This window comes from Rhincodon typus, chromosome 28 (genome assembly GCF_021869965.1).
Source record: "Rhincodon typus isolate 14 chromosome 28, sRhiTyp1.1, whole genome shotgun sequence".
Lineage (NCBI taxonomy): Eukaryota > Metazoa > Chordata > Chondrichthyes > Orectolobiformes > Rhincodontidae > Rhincodon > Rhincodon typus.
The window spans coordinates 38343214-38368213 of record NC_063359.1 but is presented as its reverse complement, the minus strand read 5'-3'; the positions used below and the strand labels follow the sequence as shown (position 1 = coordinate 38368213).

General features: G+C 39.0%; 1 protein-coding gene across 5 annotated transcripts in view; it reads left to right on the top strand.

The window, feature by feature from the left end:
• Nucleotides 1-23270, top strand: part of prrc2b (proline-rich coiled-coil 2B) — a 56863-nt gene extending 33593 nt beyond the window's left edge. For 3 of the 5 annotated variants that reach the window (XM_048613531.1, XM_048613532.1, XM_048613533.1), the window contains exons 23-33: nt 159-245; nt 2303-2404; nt 4922-5114; nt 5753-5862; nt 6164-6291; nt 6657-6891; nt 8448-8627; nt 13823-13914; nt 14531-14636; nt 16597-16818; nt 17919-23270. In XM_048613531.1, the coding sequence (XP_048469488.1) occupies nt 159-245; nt 2303-2404; nt 4922-5114; nt 5753-5862; nt 6164-6291; nt 6657-6891; nt 8448-8627; nt 13823-13914; nt 14531-14636; nt 16597-16818; nt 17919-18116 (1653 nt within the window). In that variant the 3' untranslated portion in view covers nt 18117-23270. The remainder of the gene's footprint in view (nt 1-158; nt 246-2302; nt 2405-4921; nt 5115-5752; nt 5863-6163; nt 6292-6656; nt 6892-8447; nt 8628-13822; nt 13915-14530; nt 14637-16596; nt 16819-17918) is intronic. The other 2 variants (XM_048613535.1, XM_048613534.1) reach the window with 1 other exon arrangement.
• Nucleotides 23271-25000: the final 1730 nt, after the last annotated feature.

The following is a 25000-nucleotide window of genomic DNA, read 5'->3' as shown; positions in this document are numbered from 1 at the left end:
AATTTTCCATGAGTGTCTACGTCAGTGATAATTTGCCAGCTGTGTTCAAGATGCATTGTGTAAAGCTCCTATAGTTGCTGTTAATCTATGGCCGTTATTAGCTGTGTGTTTGCATTGCGTTTGATTAACGGAGAAGTGTTTGTTGGTTGCTGTTTTAGGATTCTGATTTCAACTTGCCGCAGAATTCAGTGCCAAGTCCTGTTTCCAAGTCGATCACCAAATTGCAGGATGTTTTGGCTAACAATGTGAGTAGTACATCATAGTAGTTTAGTATTCAGGAAACCTGTTCATAGCACAAAATCTGAATTGCAATGTAAGTTGCATTAAAAGTTTGCAAAATTTATAGACTAATCAATTTTAAACATGTGGATATGACGATTCTGCTAATAAAAATAGGCAGATAATTCATGAGGTTACAAAGGAATGGTAGATCCAAAGGAGGAATATTAAATCAAAATCACAAGCCAATACACCATTCCTATATTACAGGCAGTGCATTACAAATAGATTTCATCACTTAAATGCTTAATTGGGAACTAAACGAGGTAAGGAATAGGGTGATATTCCTGTCGTTACGGGCATAAATTTAATTGATTGCTCTGGGTGAGGTGGTGGGGGTGACCAGTTCTGAAATTAGTTAGATTGCATAAAGGATTTTATGAAGTTTTAGTACAAATTTTGGGTCTTGTTGATAAGAGTTTCAAACTTTGCAATATGCAAGGTTTTGTTGTATGACTGGTACTGGCAGCCTCTGATCAATTTCAATGCATGTTTGTCCATTGTTTCAATTTGAGTGGCTTGTGCATTTATGTGAGACCAGGAACAAATGTAACCAGTGTAGATCAACAACAGGTCACAGGCAGTGAGTCTGAAAGGGATGCAGGATCTGAGAATAAACATTCTACTTAAAAGTCTGCTCAAACATGCATGCCCGAGATCTTTGAGGCTTTTGCCTCCATCAGGATTTAATATCTAACTTGATATTGAGTGGTACGTGCTCATGTCTGCGAAAGTCTATTTGAATGCCATTATCTTCAGTAGGATTTAGCAGTAAGCTGTTTTCCTCACCCCATTCATTGATACCCTTGAGAATTTCATGAACGTTGCTGACCATATTCTAGAATCTACAGTCACTATGTCATCTATGTATTTCAGTATTTGAGGCCAGAAGAAGAGAGTGCATCATTAAGGTTTTACCAGAAGTGGGTGAAAGAAAGTAATGTCAAGTTCATAGTATCACATAGCAGAGAATGAGGTCATTCAGCCCAGCATGTCTGTGCTTGCTCTGAAAGAGCTAGCAGTCTAATACCACTTTCTAGCTCTTGCTGGTTCTGTAGGTTCTGGCACTTTTTAAAAATTCATTCATGCGATGAGGGCAAGACTGGCTAGGCAAGCATTTACTGCCAAAGGGCCGTTAAGAGTTAACCACATTGCTGTGGGCCTGGAGTCACATGTGGGCCAGACCAGGTAAGGATGGCAGTTTCCTTCCCTAAAAGACACTAGTGAACCAGATAGATTTACCAACAATCAACAATGGTCAGTGGTCATCATTAGTGTCTTAATTCCAGATTTTTATTGAATTAAAATTCCACCATCTACCATGGCAAGATTTGAACCTTAGAACATTACCTGGGTCCCTGGATTAACAGTCCAGCAATAATATCAGTAGGTTATTGCCTTCCCTTCATGTCCACGCCCAAGTAATATTTTAAAAGTAATGAGACTTCTGCTACCACCACCCTTTCAGTTAATGAACTCTCGACCCCACCAACCTCTGGAAGAAGAAATGCTTCTCTGCAAAAACTCTCCAATCCGTTTACTTAACTAATTATTTTAATTTGATGCCACTAGTTATTGATCCTGCCGCTAAGGGGAATGGACTTCCTATCCACTCAGTCGGAATCTCAATTATGTGCATTTCACTTATATCTCAACTTAGCTCACTCTTTTCCAAAATAAACCATGCCAGCCCATCCAGCCTTTACTAACACCTAAAACTTTCCATTCCTGAGTAACAGTATTGAAAAATCTTTATACTTATGATCGCATGCTTCCTGTTGTCCATAGACAACAATTATACATTATACACTCACTGTGGTCTTAATAGTGTTTTGTACATGCCTGGTATCTGTTAAGCAACCCTTGAAATTTCTCTAAGCTGTTAAAAGATTGTTAATATGCAAGCATGGACAAATCTATTATTTTAACAATTTTCTGTAGTTGTTAGTACTTAAGGAACTCAGGAAATGGTGCAAAGATATTTTGCAAGTTTTTTATTTAATGCCAGGCTCTTGTTTTCCAGGTTACTCTGAGCCAGTCAATCCCTATCCTACGAAGGGAGCATCTCCAGCAGGGTCCCAACCTCACTCCAGTGTCTCTTCCAAGCACTGACCTCACTTTAAAGGTAGGTTGATGTGTAAGGCTGATCACCGATCTTCATATCTAAAAGCTTAGAAGTCCATTTGGTCATTCTTGCCCATGCCAACTCTTTGACAGAGCTATTTGGTTGCAAATCCTGGAACCTTCTTCATAACACATTCAAGTAGTTCTCTTCACATGCCCTTTCAAAGTTTCTATGGAATCTGATTCCACCTTCCTTTTAGGGTCTGTATTCAAGATCATTATCACAGTGTAATAATTTCTCCAATTTCCCCTCTGATTTTATTGCCAATTACTCAGGTTTAGAGGAAACCATTTCTCCTTACTTGCACTATCAAACCTCAAAATTTTGATTTCTGCTCTTAGGAGAAGAATCCTAGTTTCCCCAGTCTCTCCATATAACAGAAGTCTTTCCTTCCTGGTGATGTCCTGATAAATCACCGACATGCCATCTCCATAGTCTTGCCATTCTTCTCAAAGTGTGGTGCCTAGAATTGTACAAATAAACTTCAACAGAAACTTAACCAGAGATTTGGAAAGGTTTAATCTGTGTTTTATTTTTGTTATTCAAAGCCCTATTAGCAAAGCCAAATGTTCCATATGTTTTCTTAACCTCCTTGTAAACTTGTCATGACACCTTCAAAGATTTGTGAGTGTATGCTCCCAGGTCCTTCTGCTTGATTCTCAAATTGCATCATTTAGATTATACTACCTCTACATGTTGTTTAACCCAAAATGCATCATTTCATACTGGCATACATCAAACTGCATCGACTATGTGTCTGTATTAACCTTGGAGTGCCCAAACAACAGCTCTGACCTTAAGAGGCCTAAGAACCCTGACAGTTCAAACCAGGCATCTTGTTTCTGTTTCCCTTTAATTTATTGATTTATCCTGATTGGGTTAGTTGGGCCCTAAAGTTTGGAACAGACTAATCTTGGTGCTTTTGTAAGAAAAGGTGAAGGTCATTCAGATCTTTGAGGCTGTTCCATCAGTCTGATGAATCATGACTGATTTGTTTCAAATTCCATTTACCTGCCTTTCTCCTGTAAGCCTTTAATGCTCTTTACCTAATGAAATTATCTCTGTTTTGACACTTCCAATTAATTTGCTTTCAATAGCTTTTTGAGGAAGAGTTCTAGATTTCCATTCCACTTTGTGAATAAGTGCTTTCTGACATTGCCTCTGAATGGTCTAGATCTAATTTAAAGATTACAGCCCATAAATCTTTTCAGAGGATTTTGAGAGTTCTTGTACACAAGTTACAGAAAGGAAGCATGTGAGTGCACAGAGCAATTAGGAAGGCAATTATCATGTTCTTTATTAAAAGTAAGTGGGGTAAGAGAGTTAGGCCTTGCTGCAATTATGTAGGGATTTCATGAGACCAGTACTGGGGTAATCTGTGCACTTCTGCTCTCCTTACCCAATGTCTTAGAAGAAATGCAATGATTATTGTCATAGGTTGACTCCTAGAATGAGAGGACCACTCTTCAAAGAGGGATTGAGTAGGATGGATTTGTGTTCTTTGGATTTCGAAGAATGGAAAGTGAAGGTGACAGACTGTTTGTCCTGCCTGGAGACTCTGGAATTAGGGGTCATACCCTTAGGATAAGGAGCCAGCCTTTTCAGACTGAGATGAGTCCTGCAAGCCACACACCACCTTGACTAAGAACCATATAGTCATTCCTTCACATCCACTGAGTTAACATTCTGGAACTCCTTAATAACATTGTGACTGTGATTAGACCAAATGGACTGCAGCAGTACAAGAAGGCAACTCATCATCACCTTCTCAAGGGATGGGCAATAAATGCTAGTCCAGCCAGCAACAGTTGCAATCCATGAAAGAATAAAAGTAGTTCTTCTCTGAGGGGTGTAAGTCTTTGGAATTCCCTACCCCAGAGAGCTATGGGTCCTCAGTTGTTGCATATATTCAAAACCAAGAGTGACATATTTTTGGACATCACAACAATCAAGGGATTACAGGGATGGGGGCAGAAAAGTAGACTTGATGTACAGATTTTAGACATAATATTATTGAAAAGCACAGCTGATTCAAGGGCTTTTATGGCCTGCTGCTGTTCTTAATCCTTGTTTTTAAAATCTGAAGTTTCAGATTTTTTTGGTGTTTTTAGCATGGTCATAATTAATTTTGTGCTGAATTATTAAGGTGCTATGTTGAAGTCTGCCAGCTGTAAGGCTATCTTTCTAATGTTATTAGTTTTCCTCTAATTTGCATTGGTTAAAAACTATCTCCTTCCCTCATATGAATGAATGTGTTTTGTTGGATTGTAACTAAGCTTTTACTACAGGGTTCATTTGGATACTTTTTGGTTCCATTTGGTGAGTGGAGTTAGTTCTTTCCTACCTGGTGAGCCGATCAGCTGTCCATTCAATTGACAATGTTTGTATTTTTGAAGCTGTCTGAATGAAATTGATTGATACCTGATGATATGTGTATGGATCAGTTGTGGTATTTGGAAGCTGTTGTAGCTTTCAGCCAGTTCACTGAATTTTGTGCCATTTTCTTTATATGGTCAGATGGAGTCTGCCCGTAAGGCCTGGGAAAATTCTCCCAATGTTACTGAACAGAGCTCTCCTGGCAGCAATAGTACAAGTACGCAAACCCCGTGCAACACAGGACCTCCTAGTGGGGTAGGCTACAGCTCAATTGGATGTTCTTCTGTGCCACCCATGCCCATGGTGTCAGTTGCACCTTCAGTGTCTTTGCCAGGTATGTGGCATCTTGATCTTCCGTACTAACTGGGATTACGTTCCTTTTGACAGCTTTAAAAAGTGATCCCAATTATTAAATTGATCAATCGTTTGGGCAGGTTGTCATGATTATTCTATTGGAATGTGTTTAGTCAGTTTATCATAGAATTAAACGGCAAAGTAGCTGCATGGATTCTCCAATTTAATGTTGCACATCAGTGGCTGATTCCTATTGGTTGATTTGAGTAAATCAAATTCATTGAAGAGTAGCAATAAAACAAATATTTTTGTTGCCTTTACAGAAAAATATGAAATGTACTTAAATATCTGCTTAGTTCTAAACATCATTATTCCCATTTTCTGAGTACAGTGTAGATTTCCCAGATTCTACTTGCAAATTCTGCATATTGGGCAACAGATGAATGCAAAGTTTAATTTGCAAGAGAAAATGATCCAATACTTTGTGAAGATGAAAATCCTTTACAAGCTGAACTGCTTTGTGTAAGAAATCTCCTGTAGAGAATGAGAGCAACACATTGTCTCTCACAAAGATAATTCCCTGTTTTTAATAAGAGCTCTGTTTTGATTTCCTTCATTCATCCTGTGTAACCTAGACACTATGAATAGAAAAAAGTCCTTTTCTATGTGGTTTTTCAGGGAGTCATATTTCTCCTCTGTATATGGATGGCCATGTGTTTGCCAGTCAGACCCGTCTCCTCCCTCAATCGATTCCACAGCAGCAAGGTTTCCAAGCTGGACTGTCACAGGTAAGGGTTAAGCTTTCATTCACAGTACTTTCAACTTGAATTTTGAGAAACTTTGCAGTGACAGTGTAATGTGCCAGCACCTGCTACAGTAGTCTGAATGTGTGATTGTTCTGAAACACTGGCACCATTGAGATATAGCTGATCAGTGAGATACAGCGAGACACTGTACAAAATACGTGTAACCATAAGTATTAAAACATGACCACTTAATGAATACTGCTGATGGGTTGGAAGGGGTGTGGTTATCCTGTTTAACATGGATGTTTGTTATCACAGCTGCTGTTTACTTTCCTTTCTTTAGGCTGCTGCAACACATCAGATTCCAATTCCAATGCACACGTCCTTACAAGCCCAGGCACCCCTTGGATTGAGGAATGGACTTCCCGTGTCTCAGTCCCAGGAAATGTTCAGTTCAATGCAACCATTCAGGTACCATTCACATCATTTCAGCAAACTTGGGAATTGCTGAGGCCTCACTGATCCTGTCTTATAAGTGACTCCCGTTTTATTGCGTACTATTGCATTTTTTTCAGATACTCAGTAAATGTTCTAGCAGTAGAAGCATTTAATTTCCTTATGCATTAGTTAAATTTTGGGCTGGAGTTCAAAATGTTTGTTCATTTTTTATTTAGCTTTCTTCCATAATTAAGCATGCTTTAAAATTGCATTGTAGCTGATTGCATCACCTTGTGAAAATTGGGATATAAAGAAAAGATTTATTCCATTTGAGTGTTTGATTTAATGAAGATTTTAGTCAGTTGTATTTTAGATTAAACTCAAATTGTTGTTCACAGATCCCAAGTGTACATGCACCCCAGCCTGTCTCAACCATCCACAATGGTCCTCTCAGGGGCTCCTCTGAAAACTCCATATACAGCGTTTCCTGCTGTTCCAGCTTCTGATATGGTAAAACCACAACCAGGATCTCATTACCAAGCAATCGGTGGAAATCAGCCTCTCATGTATGAAAGCCAACTGAACCAGCCTGGACTCACTACTTCACAGATCATGGACTCCCAGCTGATACAGGTTCAGGAAATTCTTACTGATGTAAAATACACATAAATTATGTGTAGTTTTAGTCTCCATGCCAAAGGAAGGACTGTTCTTTTGATCAGCCTGCTTGAGCACATTATAACACACCTTTGGGGCAAGTGGGACTTGGACTTGGACTTTCTGACCCAAAGATAGGAACACTACAACTGCATCACAAGACCTTTACTAAGGAAGGACATACTTACATTCAGGGGGATGTAATAAAGGTTCACTAGACTGATTCATGGGCTGAGAGAGCTCTTGAATGAGAGCTTAAGTCTTTAGAATTCTTTCTTCAGTGTATTCACTCAGGATTGAGATCCATAGATTCTTGGTTACAAAGGGAGTTGTTTTGATGAGGTTAGGTGGGAAAATGAAGTTGACATTAAAGATTAGACCTACTCCTTCCGTCAGTTTTGTCTTTGTGTGAAATCTGAGTTTTCGCAATTTTACTGTATCTTTTGACTTTGGATTTGTGGTTAGACTTTACTCGCACTTATAAAATTGTAGTGCAAGTTGAGTGGACATCGTAGTTAAATGGAATGAAAGAGTGGGCCATGCACAGAATATTTTTAGCAAAATTGTGGTGAGAAAAGCAGGATTGGCCAAGTTTGAGAGAAATCACAGCACTGAGAAGTTAATCTTGATAAAGCAGAAGAAGCAGTGGGTGGAAAAATGTAACAAAAAAATCGATAAAGTGAAATGTATTCTTGTAATCTCTGATATTTTTAGATTGATTCCCAGATAGCACAGTTGCATCTTGTTCCTGCACTAATTAGATTCTGACTGTAAATAAGCCAAGTTAGCTTTGTTGTTTAAACACCAAGAGATTAGTTAATTTAACCCTTTGAGTCTATTCCACATTCATTGAGATCATGCATCTTAAACTCCATTCAACTGCTTGGCTCCATATCCTTTGAGACGAGACCCTTCTCTAGCAAAAGATCCATTACTCTCAGTTTTAAAATGGTCAATTTAACTAACATCAGCATTTAATGGGAAAGTGTTAACCTATCTACAATCCTTTTTGTGAAGAACTGTTTCCTCTCTTTCATGAATGGCCTGGCTCTGATTTCAAGGCCATGTTCATGTATTCCCAAACCAGTGGTGAATGTTTCTCCCCATCTAGCCCATGATTTCCTTTAAATCCTAAAAATCTCAATTAGATCACCCTTTAACTTTCTACATTCCAGAGAAGACAAACAGAGTTTGTGTTATCTTTCCTCATAATCTAATCCTTGTACTCTAACAATAGTCACTGCTTTTATACCTTTGAGAGTTATCTAAATAAGAACTATTTTCTTCGTAGTTGAAAATTAATCATCACTGAAAATGCTTTGTATGACTATGAAATGAGTGCTGGATGGTGAGATTCGAGCAGATGACAGTTTGCTGCTTCCCTTTACACTTGAATGATAACACTGGAATATTTTCACAATGCACCACCTAGTCATGTAGCTGTTGAATATGATGTATGTATTGTGCAGTTGACAATAGTACGGTTTGATTCACGTATTAAACTATCTTCATTATATCTCCTACTTGTGCAGGTGACCATGTCTATGCCCGGATCCCAGCTGACTCTGCCTAGGTTTGGCTCAGGCCAGCAGCAACTGATTGCGTTAACTCAATCCATCCAGCTTCCCCAAGCACAGAGTTTGAGTGTTGGTGGGACCAGAAGGCTCTTGCCCCCAGGATCCCAGCCTCCTATTCTACCCACTGGCAGAGAGGTCAGATCAATTGGCTTAATTTTGAGACAGATAAAAAGATCTATTAAATATATAGAAATGACAACACTGAAACCCACCCAGTCCCTGTTGATGTTATCTTTCCCATAAATGGCCATTCAAACCCAATGTTCCTGCCTGTTATCATACCCCTTTAATTCCCTTTTCAACCATTAATGAAATTTAACCTACTAACCATGATCCAAATTTATTGTCTGCAGGAATTGAATTAAAGAGTTGGTGGATGGTGTTTGTTGCACCCAGCTTTGAAAGGGTTAAGTTCAGTTAGCATTCTGTCATTTGAAGGAAAGACACAATGAACTTTGAGAGATGCAGTTTTATCAGGGACAGTTTTGAAAAGGGCAGATTGTGTTGTGTGAATCTGATATGAACATTACAATAGTGACTATATTTCAGAGAAAAATACACCATTGGCTGTAAAGTGCTTTGGGTGTCCGGTGATTATAAATAAATGTAGAATTAAATTTAAAAGCTTTTGTGTGAAAATTTACTGAGCATGTAGCCAATGAGAATGTGTGAGATCTGGTATATTTAGTCGAACAAAAATGTTGACAGAGTACTACTAACAAGACTTGTGAAGTTTCAGGCCTATGGTATTGAAGGTTGAGTAGTGACATGGATCAGTAGTCTTGATTGTACATTGATTGTTTGATTGTATGCAGGTAGTGGGTATTAACTGGAGGTTTACTTGCACACCTATAAATAGACAGAAACTAAAACTGTTGTTGTTGGGTTAGGAGGTGAATGTTTGTAATGTGTAACTCTAAATAAATATAAACCTGTATTAAAAATTGACTCCAATGCTATTCACTCAAATAACTTTCTGGATGTGATTGCATTGGAGGAATGTTGCCTGGGATGGAGCATTTCAGCTATGAAGAGAGGCTAGATAAGCTCGGGTTGTCTTCTTGGGAGTAGAGAAGATTAAGTTGGAACCTGATAGAGGTGTATAAGGTTATGAGGGGCATGGGCAGGATGAATAGAAAGCAGCTGTTCCCCCTAGTCTAAGGGTAAATAGAAAAGGGGCATGATTTTAAAGTAAAAGATGGGAAGTTTAGAGGGGTTTTGAGAAGATTTTTCATCCAGAGTGTGGTGGGGATTTGGAATGTGCTGCCTGGGAGGGTAGTTTTGATGGGAAACTTTACAACCTTTAAGAAGTGTGTGAATGAGCGCTAGAAATGTCGTAACATCCAAGGCAATGAGCCTAATGCAGGAAAAGGCCAATCTTGGGGATGCTATCATCACTCCTGTATTCAAGAAATGAGATAGTCTGTAGGAGCTCCAAGGAATTTTCTTCTTCTCCGTCACTGGGAAGATCATAGCCTGAATCCTCACGAGGCTCCTTCTCCCAAATCCTTCCTGATTGAAGAAAAATCCTCCCTGAAAGCCGGCATGGAACTGTAGACATGATTTTCACTGCTGGGCAACTCCACAAGAAAGGCCAGGACCAGTATCAACTAGCCTACACAGCCTTCAGTGACCTGACCAAGGCTTTTGGCTCAGGGCTCAGCAATTATGATGGATGGATCTTCAAAGGCTGGCTGACCAGAGAAATTCTTCATTGTCCTCTGACTCTTCCATGACAAGATGTCAGCAGTGGTCCTCACTGGTACTGTGGATAGAATCCTTTGAGATCAAGTTAGGATCACGCAGCGATGCGACATTGTTTCCACCTTTTCTCCCTGTTCATCACCACTATTCTTCTTCTTGTCAAGAAGAAGCTTACCAGTATTGTGGACATCGTGTACAAGGTGGACATAACCTCACTCTTGGAACTTCAGTACGTGGACAACAGTATCGTCATTGCTGTGTTGGAAGAGAATCTTCAAGCCTTGCTTAATTCCTTCATGGAAGCATACTCAATAATTGTTCTCAGCCTGAACCTTAAGAAGATGCATACTTTGCCAAGCTACCTCAGGTCAAGTTCCAGTCAATCCTTCCATTAAGATTAACAGAGAAATCCTCCCAGATGTAAAATATTTCTCCTACCGGAGAAACTACCTCTCATCTAAGGCTAATATCAATGCACAGATTCAACATCACATCCAATCTGCAAGTGGTGCCTTCGGACACCTCAGGATGAGAGTCTTCGACGACCTTGACATCCGTGCTGATACCAAGATCGTTGCTTATAGCCAGTCATCCTTCTGACTCTTCTAGAAGGCTCCAAAGCTTGGAACTGCGTATAGATGCCACCTCAAGACCCTCGAGAAGTATCATCAATGCTGTTTGAGATGGATTCTCCACAAAGCTGGAAGGACAGACTTACTAACATCCTTGAAGCATCCTTCAAGCATCCTTGAAGCAGCAACAGTACCAGCATCAAGAATATCATCATCCAAAACCAGCTCAGTTGGGCCAGCTGTGTTCTTAGGATGCCCAGATTCCGACAACCATAGCAGTCATCTTTGCTAAGCTTGAGGAAGGCACTCAAACAAGAGAAGGGCAAAGGAAGTGTTTCAAAGACTCCCCAAAGGTTTCCCTCAAGAAATATAACATAGATGTCAATGCATGGGAGACCCTCGTTCAAACGAGACAGACTTGGAGGAAGTTCCCGTTTGCAGGGGCGCAATTCTTTGAGAAGACCCGTCAAGTATGGAAAATAAAACTGGAGAAGGCAGTGCCAACTATCTCAAGGCCAAGGACCAATTCTGCTTCCCTGAAATTCTTACCAATGTGTGGTCAGAAATGTAGCTCTAGGATCATCACTCACACAAGGACCCATTGAATCCATGACCGGTGACACAGAATTTCCTGGGTGGACCGTCACACTCATTAGCGAGTAATTGCCGCCACCGATGAGTGCAGGAAAGTGGGGCTAGTGTAGGTAGCAGTGTATTTTTGTCAGTACAGACCAAAGAGTCTCTTCTGTTCTGTATGATTCTATAAATAGAACAGATAGATAGCTGAAGCAGCAATTAAAGTTAAGTTTTCCCTGAAAGATCTGTGTTTGGGGCCCTCTAATCCTATATATATATATCATGGGTGCCGCTGGTTGTGTCAGCATGTGTTGCTCATCCCTAATTGCCCTTAAATTCAATGGTTTGCTGGGCTGTATCAAAGGGCAGTTAAGTGTAATGTGTTACTGTGGATCTCATGTCACACATAGGCCAGACTGAATAGAAATGGCAGATTCCTGTCTTTGAAGGCATTAGTGAACCAGATCGGTTTTTACTGTGTTGTTATAGTTGCCATTGCTGAAACTAGCTTTCCTTTCCAGATTTTGTAAATTGACTTTAAATAACACCAGCTGTCATGGGGCAATTTGAACACGTCCTTAGACCATCAGACTGTAGCTCTGAAATACTAGGCCAGTGACACTTCCGCTGCATTCCACCATCTTCCCCAAAGTTTATTTTATGTCAACACTGGATATTAGAATGACTAAGATAGAAATTTCCAGTTGTATAGTACTGTTTCAGCGTACATTAAATGCTAGAAGCATAAAAGACGAGTTAAAAGGACATAAACGGAGACTTTATATGAAAGATATATAAGAGTTTAAGGAATAGGAGGAGTAGGCCACTCAGACCCTCAAACCTGCTTTGCCATCTGCTCCAGTTTCTTGTCTGGTCTCTATCTCTTGAGTCCAAAGATCTATCAGTCTCAGCCTTAAATATACTCAATGACTGCGCATGCATAACTGTCTGGGGTAGAGAAGTTCAAAGGTTCACAACCTCTGAATGAAGAAATTTCTCCTAGCCTCAGTCTAAAAGGGTAATTTCTCTCCTGGGACTGTGCCCCTCCTAAATTCTCAGCATCTACCCTGGCATGCTTAATCAAAATTTCATTGTTTCAATAGATAACCTCCCATTCTTCTGAACATCAGTGTCAAGACCTATTTCTGCTCAATTTCTCCTCATAGGACAATTTTCTCATCCCAATAGTAATATTCTGAAACTTCTTGCACCCCTTCTAAAGCAAGTATATCCTTCCTTAGGCACAGAGAGACCAAATTTGTATGTACCAGTCCAGGTTCAGTCTCGCCAAGGTCATGTGGAATTGCAGCAAAGTTTCCTTGTTCTTCAACCCTTTTACAAATAATGTTATTACAGTGTAGAATGTATTGCATTGATTGTGTGTTAATGATTTGTCTTTAACCCTGAAAGAAGTTTGCAAATGATAACAAAGTAAAAATATTGTTAATTGTATAGAAGACCAAATGTAGTGGGCAGGAAGGTGATAGAGTGAATGTGAGCTGATGCATTTTAATTTTTAAGAAGTAACCACAGTTCTGTTATGCTCAGAATGGAAATGGGGTTGGTGCTGTTTGAGAACAGAGAGACTTTGAGGTATAGGTTCAGAGGACACTAAGAGCAACACTTCCGGTTAGCCAAATAAGAAAAGCTAATTGACTTAGCGGTTTTATCACAAAAGTTGCAGGATGCTGTACAGGACAGGGAATCAGAGACTGTTACGAAACTCTAAGATGTCAGTCGTACTATGTTTTGTAATGCTTTTCTAAAGAACCTTGGAACTTTGTATTGTGTTGAAGGCATAGTAGAAGAATGCAGATTAAGTTTCACGCTATAGGCTGATGAGTAAGTCTTTAGAATTGGAGCAAAAACAGAGCAGTTGTGGCTTTTATCGTTGGAGCAATGCAGATTGAAAGCGCTGTGGTGCAAAACATTCAAAAGTAGTGTCAATAGAAAGATTGCATCCTGCCAGTGGTGGAGGGGATCCAAAACAGAGGTATCATAGGTGCAAAATTAAATGCAAGAGATTTAAAACCAGGGCACAGTATACTCCATTACATTGAGGGTTGTGAGACTGTGCAATTCACCTTCAGAGTTAAATATGGCGTCAAAAAAATAGATTTGTATTGTATGGGTGCTAGAGAAAAATGGAATGAAGGAATAAAAGAACAAGATTGATTGAAGTGATTAGGACTGTTTACTGGCATGGTATGTAAATACCAACATTGATTAGTTGTGCTGAATAGCCTGTTGTGGTATTTTCTTTCTCTATAATCGCATTTGAAGTAAAGTTTTCCATTATATTTGAGGAAATTAATAATTTTTAAGAATTAATTTTAAAGGTTAGAAGCAAACAGCAAAGTAGTAGAATGTAGGCTCGGTGGACTAAATGGTGACCTTTATATGATTTTGAATGACCAGAGTTACAGAGTAGTACATTAACGCATTCTAAAGTGTCATGAACTTGTTTCTTTTTTTTAGATTCCCCAAATGGATCTTAAAGCATTTCAATTTGCAGACAACAAACAAGTTTCCTCTGGGATGTCTGGAGGTCCTGTCCCAAACCTTTTCAGGTACAGACCTTCCTAATGTTATTGAGAAGGGGACTTTTTAAATGCAATGCAGATTTCTTTTTTTAAAAGAGCATTGTGATTTTAATAGATTTTGTCAGGATCTATTGCTTAAGATGACCAGTGTTTTGTACGCAGTAAACCCAAGGCAAATTAATGGTTTCCTACAGAATTAAAGTAAATTTAAGACCTTTGGGATAAAAAAAGAGAAATGCACTTGACCCTTGCTGAAGATAATCAGAGTGATGAATCTTCTTTGCATGAAGAATAATATTTATTTGTTCAAGTTCTTGGTCTGGCAAATATTCATCGGGTGTTTTTTCAAATACGGGCATCCAAAGGTAGAAATACTATAGACAGTCTCTATGAGCTTAGCATCATGAAGGGAAAAGAACAGTTGGCCACTTGACAAAATGGAAAGTAGTGTAACCTTACCAAGTGAAGAACAAATGCCTATAATACAAGGTTGGCAAATTTGGAATTCATTAAACACTGCTCTTCTCTTGCGCAGAATCTGTGATTGAGTTTAATACAGGTGGTAAAGGCTTAGAGCTGTCATCCACACGTGAAATCAGCTCTATTTTGTTACAATTCCTGTTGATATTGTGTTTTGTTTTAGACCCAGTTGCACAAGTCCAAATGGGAAAACATCTGGAGCTGGACCAGCTGCTAACTCAATGGGCTTGAATATACCAGGAGCCATCCAGGGACACTATGCCCAACAGGTTTGTAATTGCACCCCGAGTAGGTAGTTTGAATTGAACACAAAGATACAAAATTTGAGCATCAAATTTAGAGGATTCTGAATAAAATTGTTGAGCTGGAACACAGGTTTAGGCCAGTTAGCTCCTAGGTCATGACTGATCTTCTGCCTTGCCTTTATTTTCCCACATTATCCCCATATCCCATGACGTAGTTAATATCTAGAAATCAATCGACCTCTCTCTTCGAGCATACTCAATGACTGAACTTCTACGACCCATCTGAGGTTAAATTGAATGGCAGAGCATGCTCAGGATTAAATGGCCTGGTCGTGCTCCAATTTTTATTACTCTGTGTGACATCATTAAGTGTCTAATATGGGCTGTCAAATAGTAGAATCATATTTAGGCATTTGTAGACCTGTTAGAGGAACATGTTGAAAAAAATGGGTAATTTCAATTATACAAAAATAAACTGCGGTAAAAGTAATGGGCATGGCAAAGTTTCAAGTGCTGGTAGAGCTGATTACTTGGTTTTATGGTCCATCAAAGATGGAGGCACTGCTGAATATAATTCTTGGAAGTGAATCTAATTGATAAAGATAGGAAAGCAACTATGAAGAATTAGTTCAAGCATTAGAATTGAAAGGATGGTGACTTTCGGCACAGAAGTTGGGTCCCTAACTCTGAGTCAAAGGGTCTGCGTTTCAGTCCCACTTGCCTCAAAGGTGTGTCATATCATGTTCAAAAAAGTTGATTAAATTAACTTGAGAATTGAAGAGGATAGAGAATAGTAAGTAGTAAAGATGTCTATGGAAAAGCAGTTAGACTCTGGTAGCATCTGTAAAGAAAAAGCAGAATTAATATTACGGGTCCAGTGACTTGTGTCCACGGATGCTGCCAGACCTGTTGAGTTTATCCAGCAATTTCTGTTTCAGTTTCTGATTTCCAGCATCTGCAGTTTGTTTAGTATTAGACTGTAATTGATGGACTACCACAATTTAACGCCCTCCCCATCGGTCTACCTGCCTGGTCTGGGTTTCTTCAGCTAATATTGACAGTTAGCAGCTCCTGCCACACCTCCATGCCCACCATGGTCTAATCTATCAGCACCCTCTTTTGTTACATAAATTACTCTTCCCCTCCTAAGTTTGAGTTTTTGCATCCCAAACCTGAAGAGTGTTAGACAAAACAAAAACTAATGTTTATGTTCTGTGTTACCAAGCAATTATTTATTAGCAAGGTCAAAGTGAAGCTGACCCAGATAATTGGGATGGGGTTTGGGAATAGTTTCAAATGGGAAAACATCAAGGTGTTCCAACAACTTTGGAGTTCTATGGGAAGGATGTCAAAACCTTGGAGAGTGTGCAGATTGAATTTGCTGGAGTATTGTCAGGGATGATGGACTTACAGTTGCATAGAGAGACTGTTGAAACTGGGAACATAGAAGATTTATGGAAGTTTTAATGAGACGTTTAAAATAATGCAGGGTTTAGAAAGAGTATATCAGGAGAAAGACCAGTAACCAGAGGACATAAATTGAAAATGATTGACAAAAGAACCAAGTGACAATAGGAATTGTTTTTGTTTTGTTTACAGTTTCTATGACAGAGCATGTAATGTACTTCCTTAAAGGGCATTGGAAGCAGATCCCAATAATAACATTTCTCAATGGGAAATGCATAAATATTTGGAGGGTGGGGAGTGGGAAATAATAGGTTCTTGGACTAAATGAATAACATTTCTTTCTGAGTTCCAGCATTGGTAAAAGAGAGCTAAATGGTATCCTTGATTGTATCCATACGGATGGACTGTTAATTTCCATCAGTAAAATTTGTATCAACAATAAAATTGACATAATTTATTTGTGAACAGCAGACACAATTTAATTTCTAGAAATAAAGAACGGAGTCTTATAAACTTTAAATTGCTGAAAACCCTGTACTTTTCTTTTCCCTACCACCATCCCCTTCACTCTACTAAGATGCCACCCCCACCCCAGGGCAACATGATCATGCACATGAGGCCACCCAGTGTTGGAACCTATCCTACTCCTATTCAACGCCCCGTGATACAGATGAACAAGGGCCCCATTGCACCTCCCATTGCAGTACGCCCAACTCGAATGCACAGCTCCAGTCGAGAGAATCCAGCAGCCACAATTCGAACTTGCAACTCTGAAAGGGGAGGAGAAGAGGATCTCAAGGTGAGCGAATGTAAATATTGCAGAGACACCAGGGCCCTTTGCCTCTTTCCCAACCCACCTCCAATTTCTCAGTGGACATGTTTGCACACCACAGCTGCTGCACCAGAGTGTGTGACCTAAATGCTGCTGTATGTAGAACCTATGGATGTGATTAATGATAACTCTGAAACTAGTTTCTTCCTGATGCACGGATGTTAAGCTTAAGCGACCTGAGTTGACATTAGAATGAGGTATACAATGCATTGGGCACCAGGGAGGGGCGGAATAACATATTCCTTTATGTTGTCGATAGAGTTGTATATATGGAAACAGACCCTTCGGTCCATGCTGACCAAATTGCCCAAACTGAACTAGTCCCACTTGCCTGCACTCGGCCCATATCCCTCTAAACCTTTCCTATTCATGTACCTGTCTAAATGTCTTTTAAATGTTGTAACTGTACCTGTATCTACCACTCCCTCTGGCAGTTCATTCCACATATGAGCCACCCTCTTTGTGAAAATCTTTTCCCTCAGCATCCTTTTAAATCTTTCTCCTGTCAGCTGAAAATTATACTGTCTAGTTTTGAAACCCCTACCCTAGGGAAAAGACCTTTGCTTTTCATCTGATCTATGCCCTTATGATTTTATAAACCTTTATAAGGTCACCTCTCAACTCCTTACACTCCAGGGGAAAAAGGTCACAGCTTATTCAGCCTATTTTTATAACCCAAACCCTCCATCCCAGCAACATCCTTGTAATTATTTTTCTGCACCCTCTCCAATTTAATAATATCCTCCCTATAGCAGGGCGACCAGACCTGTACGCAGTACTCCAAAACTGGCCTCCTCAACGTCCTGTACAACCAGCACACCAAACAAAATAGTGTCCTGCCATCATTGTTCTCACTTCCAGGCTGAAATCTGAAACCACACACATTCAATTTTTGCCTTTTAAATTACTGTAAATTTGACATATTTCATCAGACATTTTATAAAATGGTCAGATTTAAGAGTGCATGATTTCCAAAAAAGTCTGGTTCAGATCCAGATCTCTTGTCATTTGTGAGCTGGACATGTTTAAAGTGGTATTCTAAAAGCTTCTTAAATTTATTTTTGAAGGCTAAACAGAGAGCTGAGGTGCTGCAGTTGACGCAGAAGTTCTTTGAACAGCATCAGCAGGGGAAGCTCGCTAACCTTGGCCAGAAAATAGAACCAGGCACTGCTATTGCTGATCATGGAGAAGAGAGCCCCAACTTAAATGTACCGAATATTCAGGACCCAGCCAGCGAAGCTGTGACACAGGAGAGAGCTGTTTGAACTGGACCAGTTGACCACCATGGCATTAAAGTGGAAGATGGGGGAAGCATAATGATCCCCCGCAGTTTAAAAAAAATTGATATATATCTATATATAAAAATCAGAATGGACTTGGGATTTCTGGAATGCTAGGACTTCATTTTTTTTTAAAAAAAGGTTTGATGTTTCATTTGCTGCTCAGTCTTGACAAAGCAGAGAGTAAAACGGATACCAGTGCAAGGTAATGTGAACTCTTGGAGGTTTTTGTACTATTCATTGGAGAATAACTCTTAATTCGATAACCACAGTTGAATTCAAGATTTCCACCCCACTAAGGCAAGAGAGTATCCTTTTGAAGTGGTGTAGTCTGGTTGTACAGAACAATTGTATTTGAGATCTGACTGTTGGCATGTAGCGTTGTTTTCTTTTCCTACACAGCGTGGTGCACCTGATGTCACTGCATCAAAACCTGATGCATTCCCTAACTTTGAGTGACCAGTTACTTTATGAATGGGGGACAAAAATCAGAAATATGGTGGCATATGTAATATGTGCCTTTGACATCCATGCAGGTAAACACAGATGTACGTTGTCACTCTATAATCTATTTATATTTGTTTTGGGCACACTGTACAGAAAATAAGGCTGTTCAGGACAAATTATGTTTCAGCTTGTTCATTACTGACAGGTAAAACTCCTATAGCAGAAGGTTTTGAAAGCGTCACATTTTGTACATGCTCAGCAGTGCAGCACAACATTAAACAGTATTAAATTACAATCACAGCAGGATTTTTACTTCACAAAGTGGTGGCTGTGGGGTTATTTCATTGCATAGTCTTTTACTGTTCATTTACACATGTGCAGGATTAAGGCTACACCATTCAGATGTAGCAGTAACAAAAAATACCAATAATACATACTTTACCTGCACATTTTTAAAATTGCTTCCCACATTTGCTAGCCTGCAATTTTGTTAAATTAGTTAATTATATCCTGAGAGTATGTTGACTGTGTAAACTACTTCATGCAGTACTCTTTGCCCTAAACAATTAAGAATGGGTTATGGAGTAGTTGGCTGTATATCCAGAATAGACAGTTGAACCATTTTAAGTTGGCCGTTAGCACATATTTTCTTAAAGTGTAAAATATGAATGGTTCTAATCCAGCACAGAAGTTCCTATGACTACTTTGAGAAGAGACACTTTGCAAATCAAGAATCCTTTCCTGAAGAAGCATGACACCAAATAAGGAATAGATACTCATTTATTAAAGGTAGTACCATGCTTTCAGTCATGACCTGTATAATGCATGTGGATAAATACAGTAAATAAATGTGCATATGTAGTTCTGGGCTCCTGCAATAACTTGGCAACTTTAACATCAGTATTAATAGACTACTGCAGATAGTCCTGTTAAGGGTAAACTTTCCTTATCTTTGGTATTTAGATTTTTACACATCCACTGTACGTTGTTCCCTAGCGCACATCCAACATGAATTTTGTCCTCCATTTGTCTGCAAGGGACTGAATCGCATGTCGTGAAATTTAGAATCCAAGGATTTAAGTTCCACAGTGGGCATTCTGCTCAGTGACCTATGTCAACATTCACCCTCTATTGTAAAGATCAAATGTAGTGGGGAGGAATTAATTCAGCTTACTTGCCACCATCAATTCTGTTGATATAAGCTGGTCTGTTTGACAGTGTTGCTGAATTGGAGTTAGTACTGTATGGTAATATTGAACGTGATTTGTGCACTACCTTTCAACTGGGCCCCTGCCTCTGGTCAGGGGCGATTCCAGTAACTTTCTTGCTGCCACTGAACTGATGCAGAATACTGCTGTAAGTTCATGCTAATGAGCCCGGATTAGTGTCTTAGCTGATAGGGATAGGGCATCCCAAGATTTTCTGATGCACACAACTAAATATAGCACCACACTGAACTCCGCAACAGCAGTTCAAAACTGCAGACATCCTCCAGACTGAATTGAGTCCTTGGTTTTCAAGTGTGTCACCAGCGAGGTCCAAGTTGTTAGGTAGAACCTGATGTAGACAGTAGGTATGACAGAGTTAGGCAGAACGGTTAACATTTTTATTGAAATGGAAGCTGCCAATTCACTTTTTCTTTGGTGTTGTGACAAATTATAATTTTTATATATTTGATTATAGTTATTAAATTTGGGAATTAAAATTGCAGGACTTAATCAGGAATGTTACTAAAGTCATCCTTGTAATAGTTCTTTAATTTGATTAGTCCTCAAGGACTAATGAAGAAAATCCAATTTAACATTTTAATGATTGTGTCACCTTAGTTTCTTATAATGCTGGCCGGATCGGATTCAATATCGTGTCGATCAGTATTGTGCAATGCTGTGGCATTGAGGGTCATTTAAGTACAGTCGACAGATGATGGATTGAGTGTGTTACACTCTTTTGTAATTAGAGGGAGAATTAGGAAGGTGGTCAGATAGGAGACAGTGAATCATGTGGTTGGTAAGAGCCCAAAAAAAGTGGATAAGTTTTTAAATCTTTCAGTTCTTGAGCCCAATTGACAAGACTTCTTTTAAAACTATTACAGTTTTCACATTGAGCTTGTTTTTTCATGTGGAAGAGGAGGAATGGAGTTGATTGTGTCTTCGCCTATTTTTGCATAACTTCCGTTCAGTGCTACTATTTACTTCTTTTCTAACTTTAATCTGTCCTTATGGATTTTATTTCATGAATGTAAAATTTAATCTCTTTTCCCAACAAGTTTGTTTATCCTGATGGTCACATGCTGAAATTAATTGTGGCAGAATTAACCCAGTACTTTGGTAACTAGAAGGACCAGGATTTTACAGTAGCTTATAAATGCGACAAGTTCATCAGTTTCATTAGAATATTGACTTTAGTATTTGCTTTGAAATTGACCTTGCAAGAACATCAAAGAAAAAAGTCATTTATCATTTGTAGTTAGGTAGAGAAATCACCAAGGACCTGAGCTGCTAACCTGGATTCTCTTGTCAAAAGCTACCCTTTAGACGATTAATCAGCAGGTATTTGTTAATCAGCCTGTTGATTCTCCCTAAAGGTTCTGGTGTTTTAGTTGAGACACATAGCCACCATCTGAGAAATGAGGTTGTCTTCATCATGATTTTATTGTAGCTTCAGAGAGTAGCAATGGTGCTCTTTCCCTGTGCAGCTTAACTGAGAGCTTGGCTAGAAATTGTGTCTTCTGTGTTCTAGCAAAGCAGTTTGTTTGAATTGCAGGTTTTAAATGGGGAAAGCAGACTTGCTAGTGGATCATACAGTGGTCTGAAATTGTAAAGCTTTCCGTGACAATTCTGGTAAAACTCTATGCCCAATTGGCACAAGAAGCACTTGTAATCTGAGTGCAGACATCTGTGTCTTATTTGATTTCTTTTTGCTCCCCTCCAAAGAGATGGAGAGATGTGTAGACTGAGGTACGTTCCGAAGGAGTGAAGTGGCAAGCAGCTCCGGAACTTGGATCCTTGGCCATCCAGTTGGTCATCTGTTTTCTTTTAGTTGTGTGCTGTTGGCATTGTAACCCATTTTAATTGGGGTTTTCCCACAAGTTTAAGAATTTCACACAAGCTTTCTTTTACAGTACTAATGAACAGATCTGTGATGCTGTGCTTGAGACTCCGTCTCTGAGCTTCTGCCACTGAAACCCTGAGCACCACTGTGTGTGTGATTGTGTTGCAACGTAGCCAACAAATGGGTGATCATCATCTCCCACATTACAGCTGCCAGCCCCCAACTGTTTTGTGCTTCTGTCTGACATTATTGTAGATAGGGAACCTGTGGCTTGCTCCTCGCTTTTTATTTAAGCAGGAATAATTCACCTCAGATTCAACATGGCAGGCAGATTAAATAAAAGAAAACAGATTCCTTTCACATTTAAAAAAAAACTCCTCTTTAAAGGGCAATGGTTTTGCTATAAAATAGATATCCCCTTAATGCATTGCTCAGAGCGCTCGTGTAATCAGTGAAACTGTCCCACTGAAGAGTTCTTCCTCTGAATCAATGGTCTCTTCTGAACACTACATTATTTAATATGTACTGATGTGCAGAAATATGCCAACAAAAAGGGTATGTTTCACAGTGATCAATTATTTATATATTGTCTGACAACTCTGTGTAATGGTGGGGCCAAAAGACATGTGCACGTTTTCAGAAATCTGTTGGCTTATATCTTCCTTAACTAATCCCTTGCAAAGTGTCCGATTTAGTTCTTTGCTGTCAGGTGAATGACTTAAATATTGTACAGCATTATGTAGTTATTAAAGTTTTTAATTGTTTTGATTTTATAATGTACAGTGGCTCAGTTAACAAGAGTTATTTGCAGGCAGCGATGGTGTGGTAATTACCGCTGTGAAACAAAAAAATCCAAGGATGTTTTCGGACGGGAGTTTCCGCAATTTGAGGAAAAGATCTCCCTCAATCCCCCTGTGTTTTACTATTACATCCTGTGTAGTAAAGATATTCAGCATGATTTTAATTGATGCAGGTTCACTTTCAACATTTTCATAGCATGTATGCCCCTGTTGTGGTGCTGAACATCTTAATCTTTGTCAGTTCAATGATTTTTTATTTTGTTTTCAGAGAAGCTTGTTCACCCAGAAAGGGGGAAGTGTATTATAGTTGATGCTTTTTATGTTTATGACTAGATTAATCAAATACATATCGGAACCTGTTATAAGATGGGAAGCAGAGACATTTTTACATTCTCTATGCTTTCCTGATGTGTTATTGAGTATATATCTTACGAATGTTCTGATCCCCGGCTCTGTATCCTTTTATATAATTTTTTTTATAAAGTTGGACTTCTATTCCAATAAGAGTTAGAAGCTCTGAAAAGATTGCTTTATAGACATTTACATGGAACATTTTGTTTGTTTATAACCAGAAACGTGCATCTTAGTCTTTTGGCCTTATCTATTCTTGTTTTTTTCGTGTAGATTTGATATTTGAAAGGACAGACAGTGGATATGTTATGTACACTGAGGAGTTATTTATTAATGAGGCTTGAACTGTTTGAGTGTGTGCTGGCCTCTGGTTTACAGTTCAGTACCTATTGTTTATCCTTTCAAATATGTGATTTGTAATAGCTCTTTCCATATGAAAGGATCTGGTTTATTTAAATAAAGCAGCTGATGCTTTTTTCACATGACCAAATAAAGTGTTATCTTTTTTCCTTCCAGTGTGTTTGTTTACAATGGTAATGGACATCATTAATATTAGGTGCAGTATTTTTAATATCATAGGTATGGGTAAAGTTGCTATAATCCTACTGGACCAAAGGGCCGCTCTCATTAAAGAAAGACAACTCATGGTGGTTTAACGTGAGGGTCACCACACTTCAGGTGAGGGGAAGGAGAGTCCTGCATGGTGTTATAACACGGAGGCAGATGTCTGAACCAAATCAGAATTTCAACCTTTGTATTCATAACGCAATAAAATTAAAACTTTCAAAGACTCTCAAAATTGACTTTAGTGGTTTCTAAATAGATTTCTGAATAACCAATCCCAGATTCTGAAAATAATCAATTCCATACATTAATTTGTATCTTAAACAAAAGACTTAACAATTTATTAATAATAGTAACTTTAGTGGAGCAAAGTCAAGTAATTAATTGGTTTATGCTAGAAACCCAAAAACCTTTGTTCTCAGCCTCATTCACACAAAAGACTGATGACAAACGCAGTTAAGGGATAAATAAAATAACAAAACTGGTCAGATTATGTAAGTGGTTTTCATGATGTGTTATCCCACAGGCTTAGATGATGGTTTTCTGGTTGATTTTTCTGAAATTGTCCATAAGCATCACTTTTCCACTTCACCCAGGTAAAAGGCAGTAATACTTATAACTTGAATTTCTATTCTGTGAACTTCCAGGAGCTGAAAAGAGAGGTTAGGCAGGGAGCTTTCAAATTTTCACCCATAGCACAACAGCCAGACTCTTCCTCCATAGAAAACACAGTCCAAAACCCAATTCAAACTCTGACCACTCTCTGACAGACTAATATCTCCTCCGCAAAGTTTCCATTACCATTCAACATCTGCCATCTGCTTGAACACAAGGTCTTCTCCAGACTTGCAGGAACCAGTTCCCAGGTACTGACCTCATTAATAGCCAGCTTCTGCTATCTGTTTAAACGTAATGCTTTTCCCCAGTGACGAAGCGTCTACAGAGCCTTTTGATCAGGAACCAATCTGCAATTAACTTCCTGGCTTGTTTGGTCTTTTAACACAAGCTGTTACCCACAGTCCAAAAGTCATCTTTAGCTCACCGTCCATGCTGACCACTTGATGCATAAAAACATTTTTCCTCATGTCACTGTTAATTTTTTGCCAGTCACTTGACACCAAGTCTCTTCTGATTCTTGATGATCAAGGTAAGTTTTCTCCCTGTCCAGACCTCATGATTTTGAACACTTATCAAACCTCTCAACCTTTCTTTTCATGAGTAACAGCAGCATCACCAATCTATGCACAAATGAAGTTCATCATTCCTGGAACCAAATTCTCACGTATCTTTTCCACACACTCAAATTTTCACATCCATTGTACAATGTACGCCAAGCTTTATTCAATAGTGAATCTTTATTTAAACTTTTATTGCTGAGCTGTATTCAAAGTTTCTTTTGTAGAACAGTGACAGCACTTTATTGGCTGTGAAGCACTTTGGAATGACCTATGTAGATTCTTTCTCTTCCTCCCTGTCTGTTTTATTTATGTATATCTGTATTTTAAGGACCACGGAGGAAAGTTGATCATTTTTGAGCCAAAGGAAGGTTTTTCTTGAACTTAATTTGAAGATTGTTAAGTGAGTAATTTATTTGGAAGCAGGATTATTGATATGCCAGCTCTGGCTGTCAAGCATTTTGGAATTTAACTGTTCCAA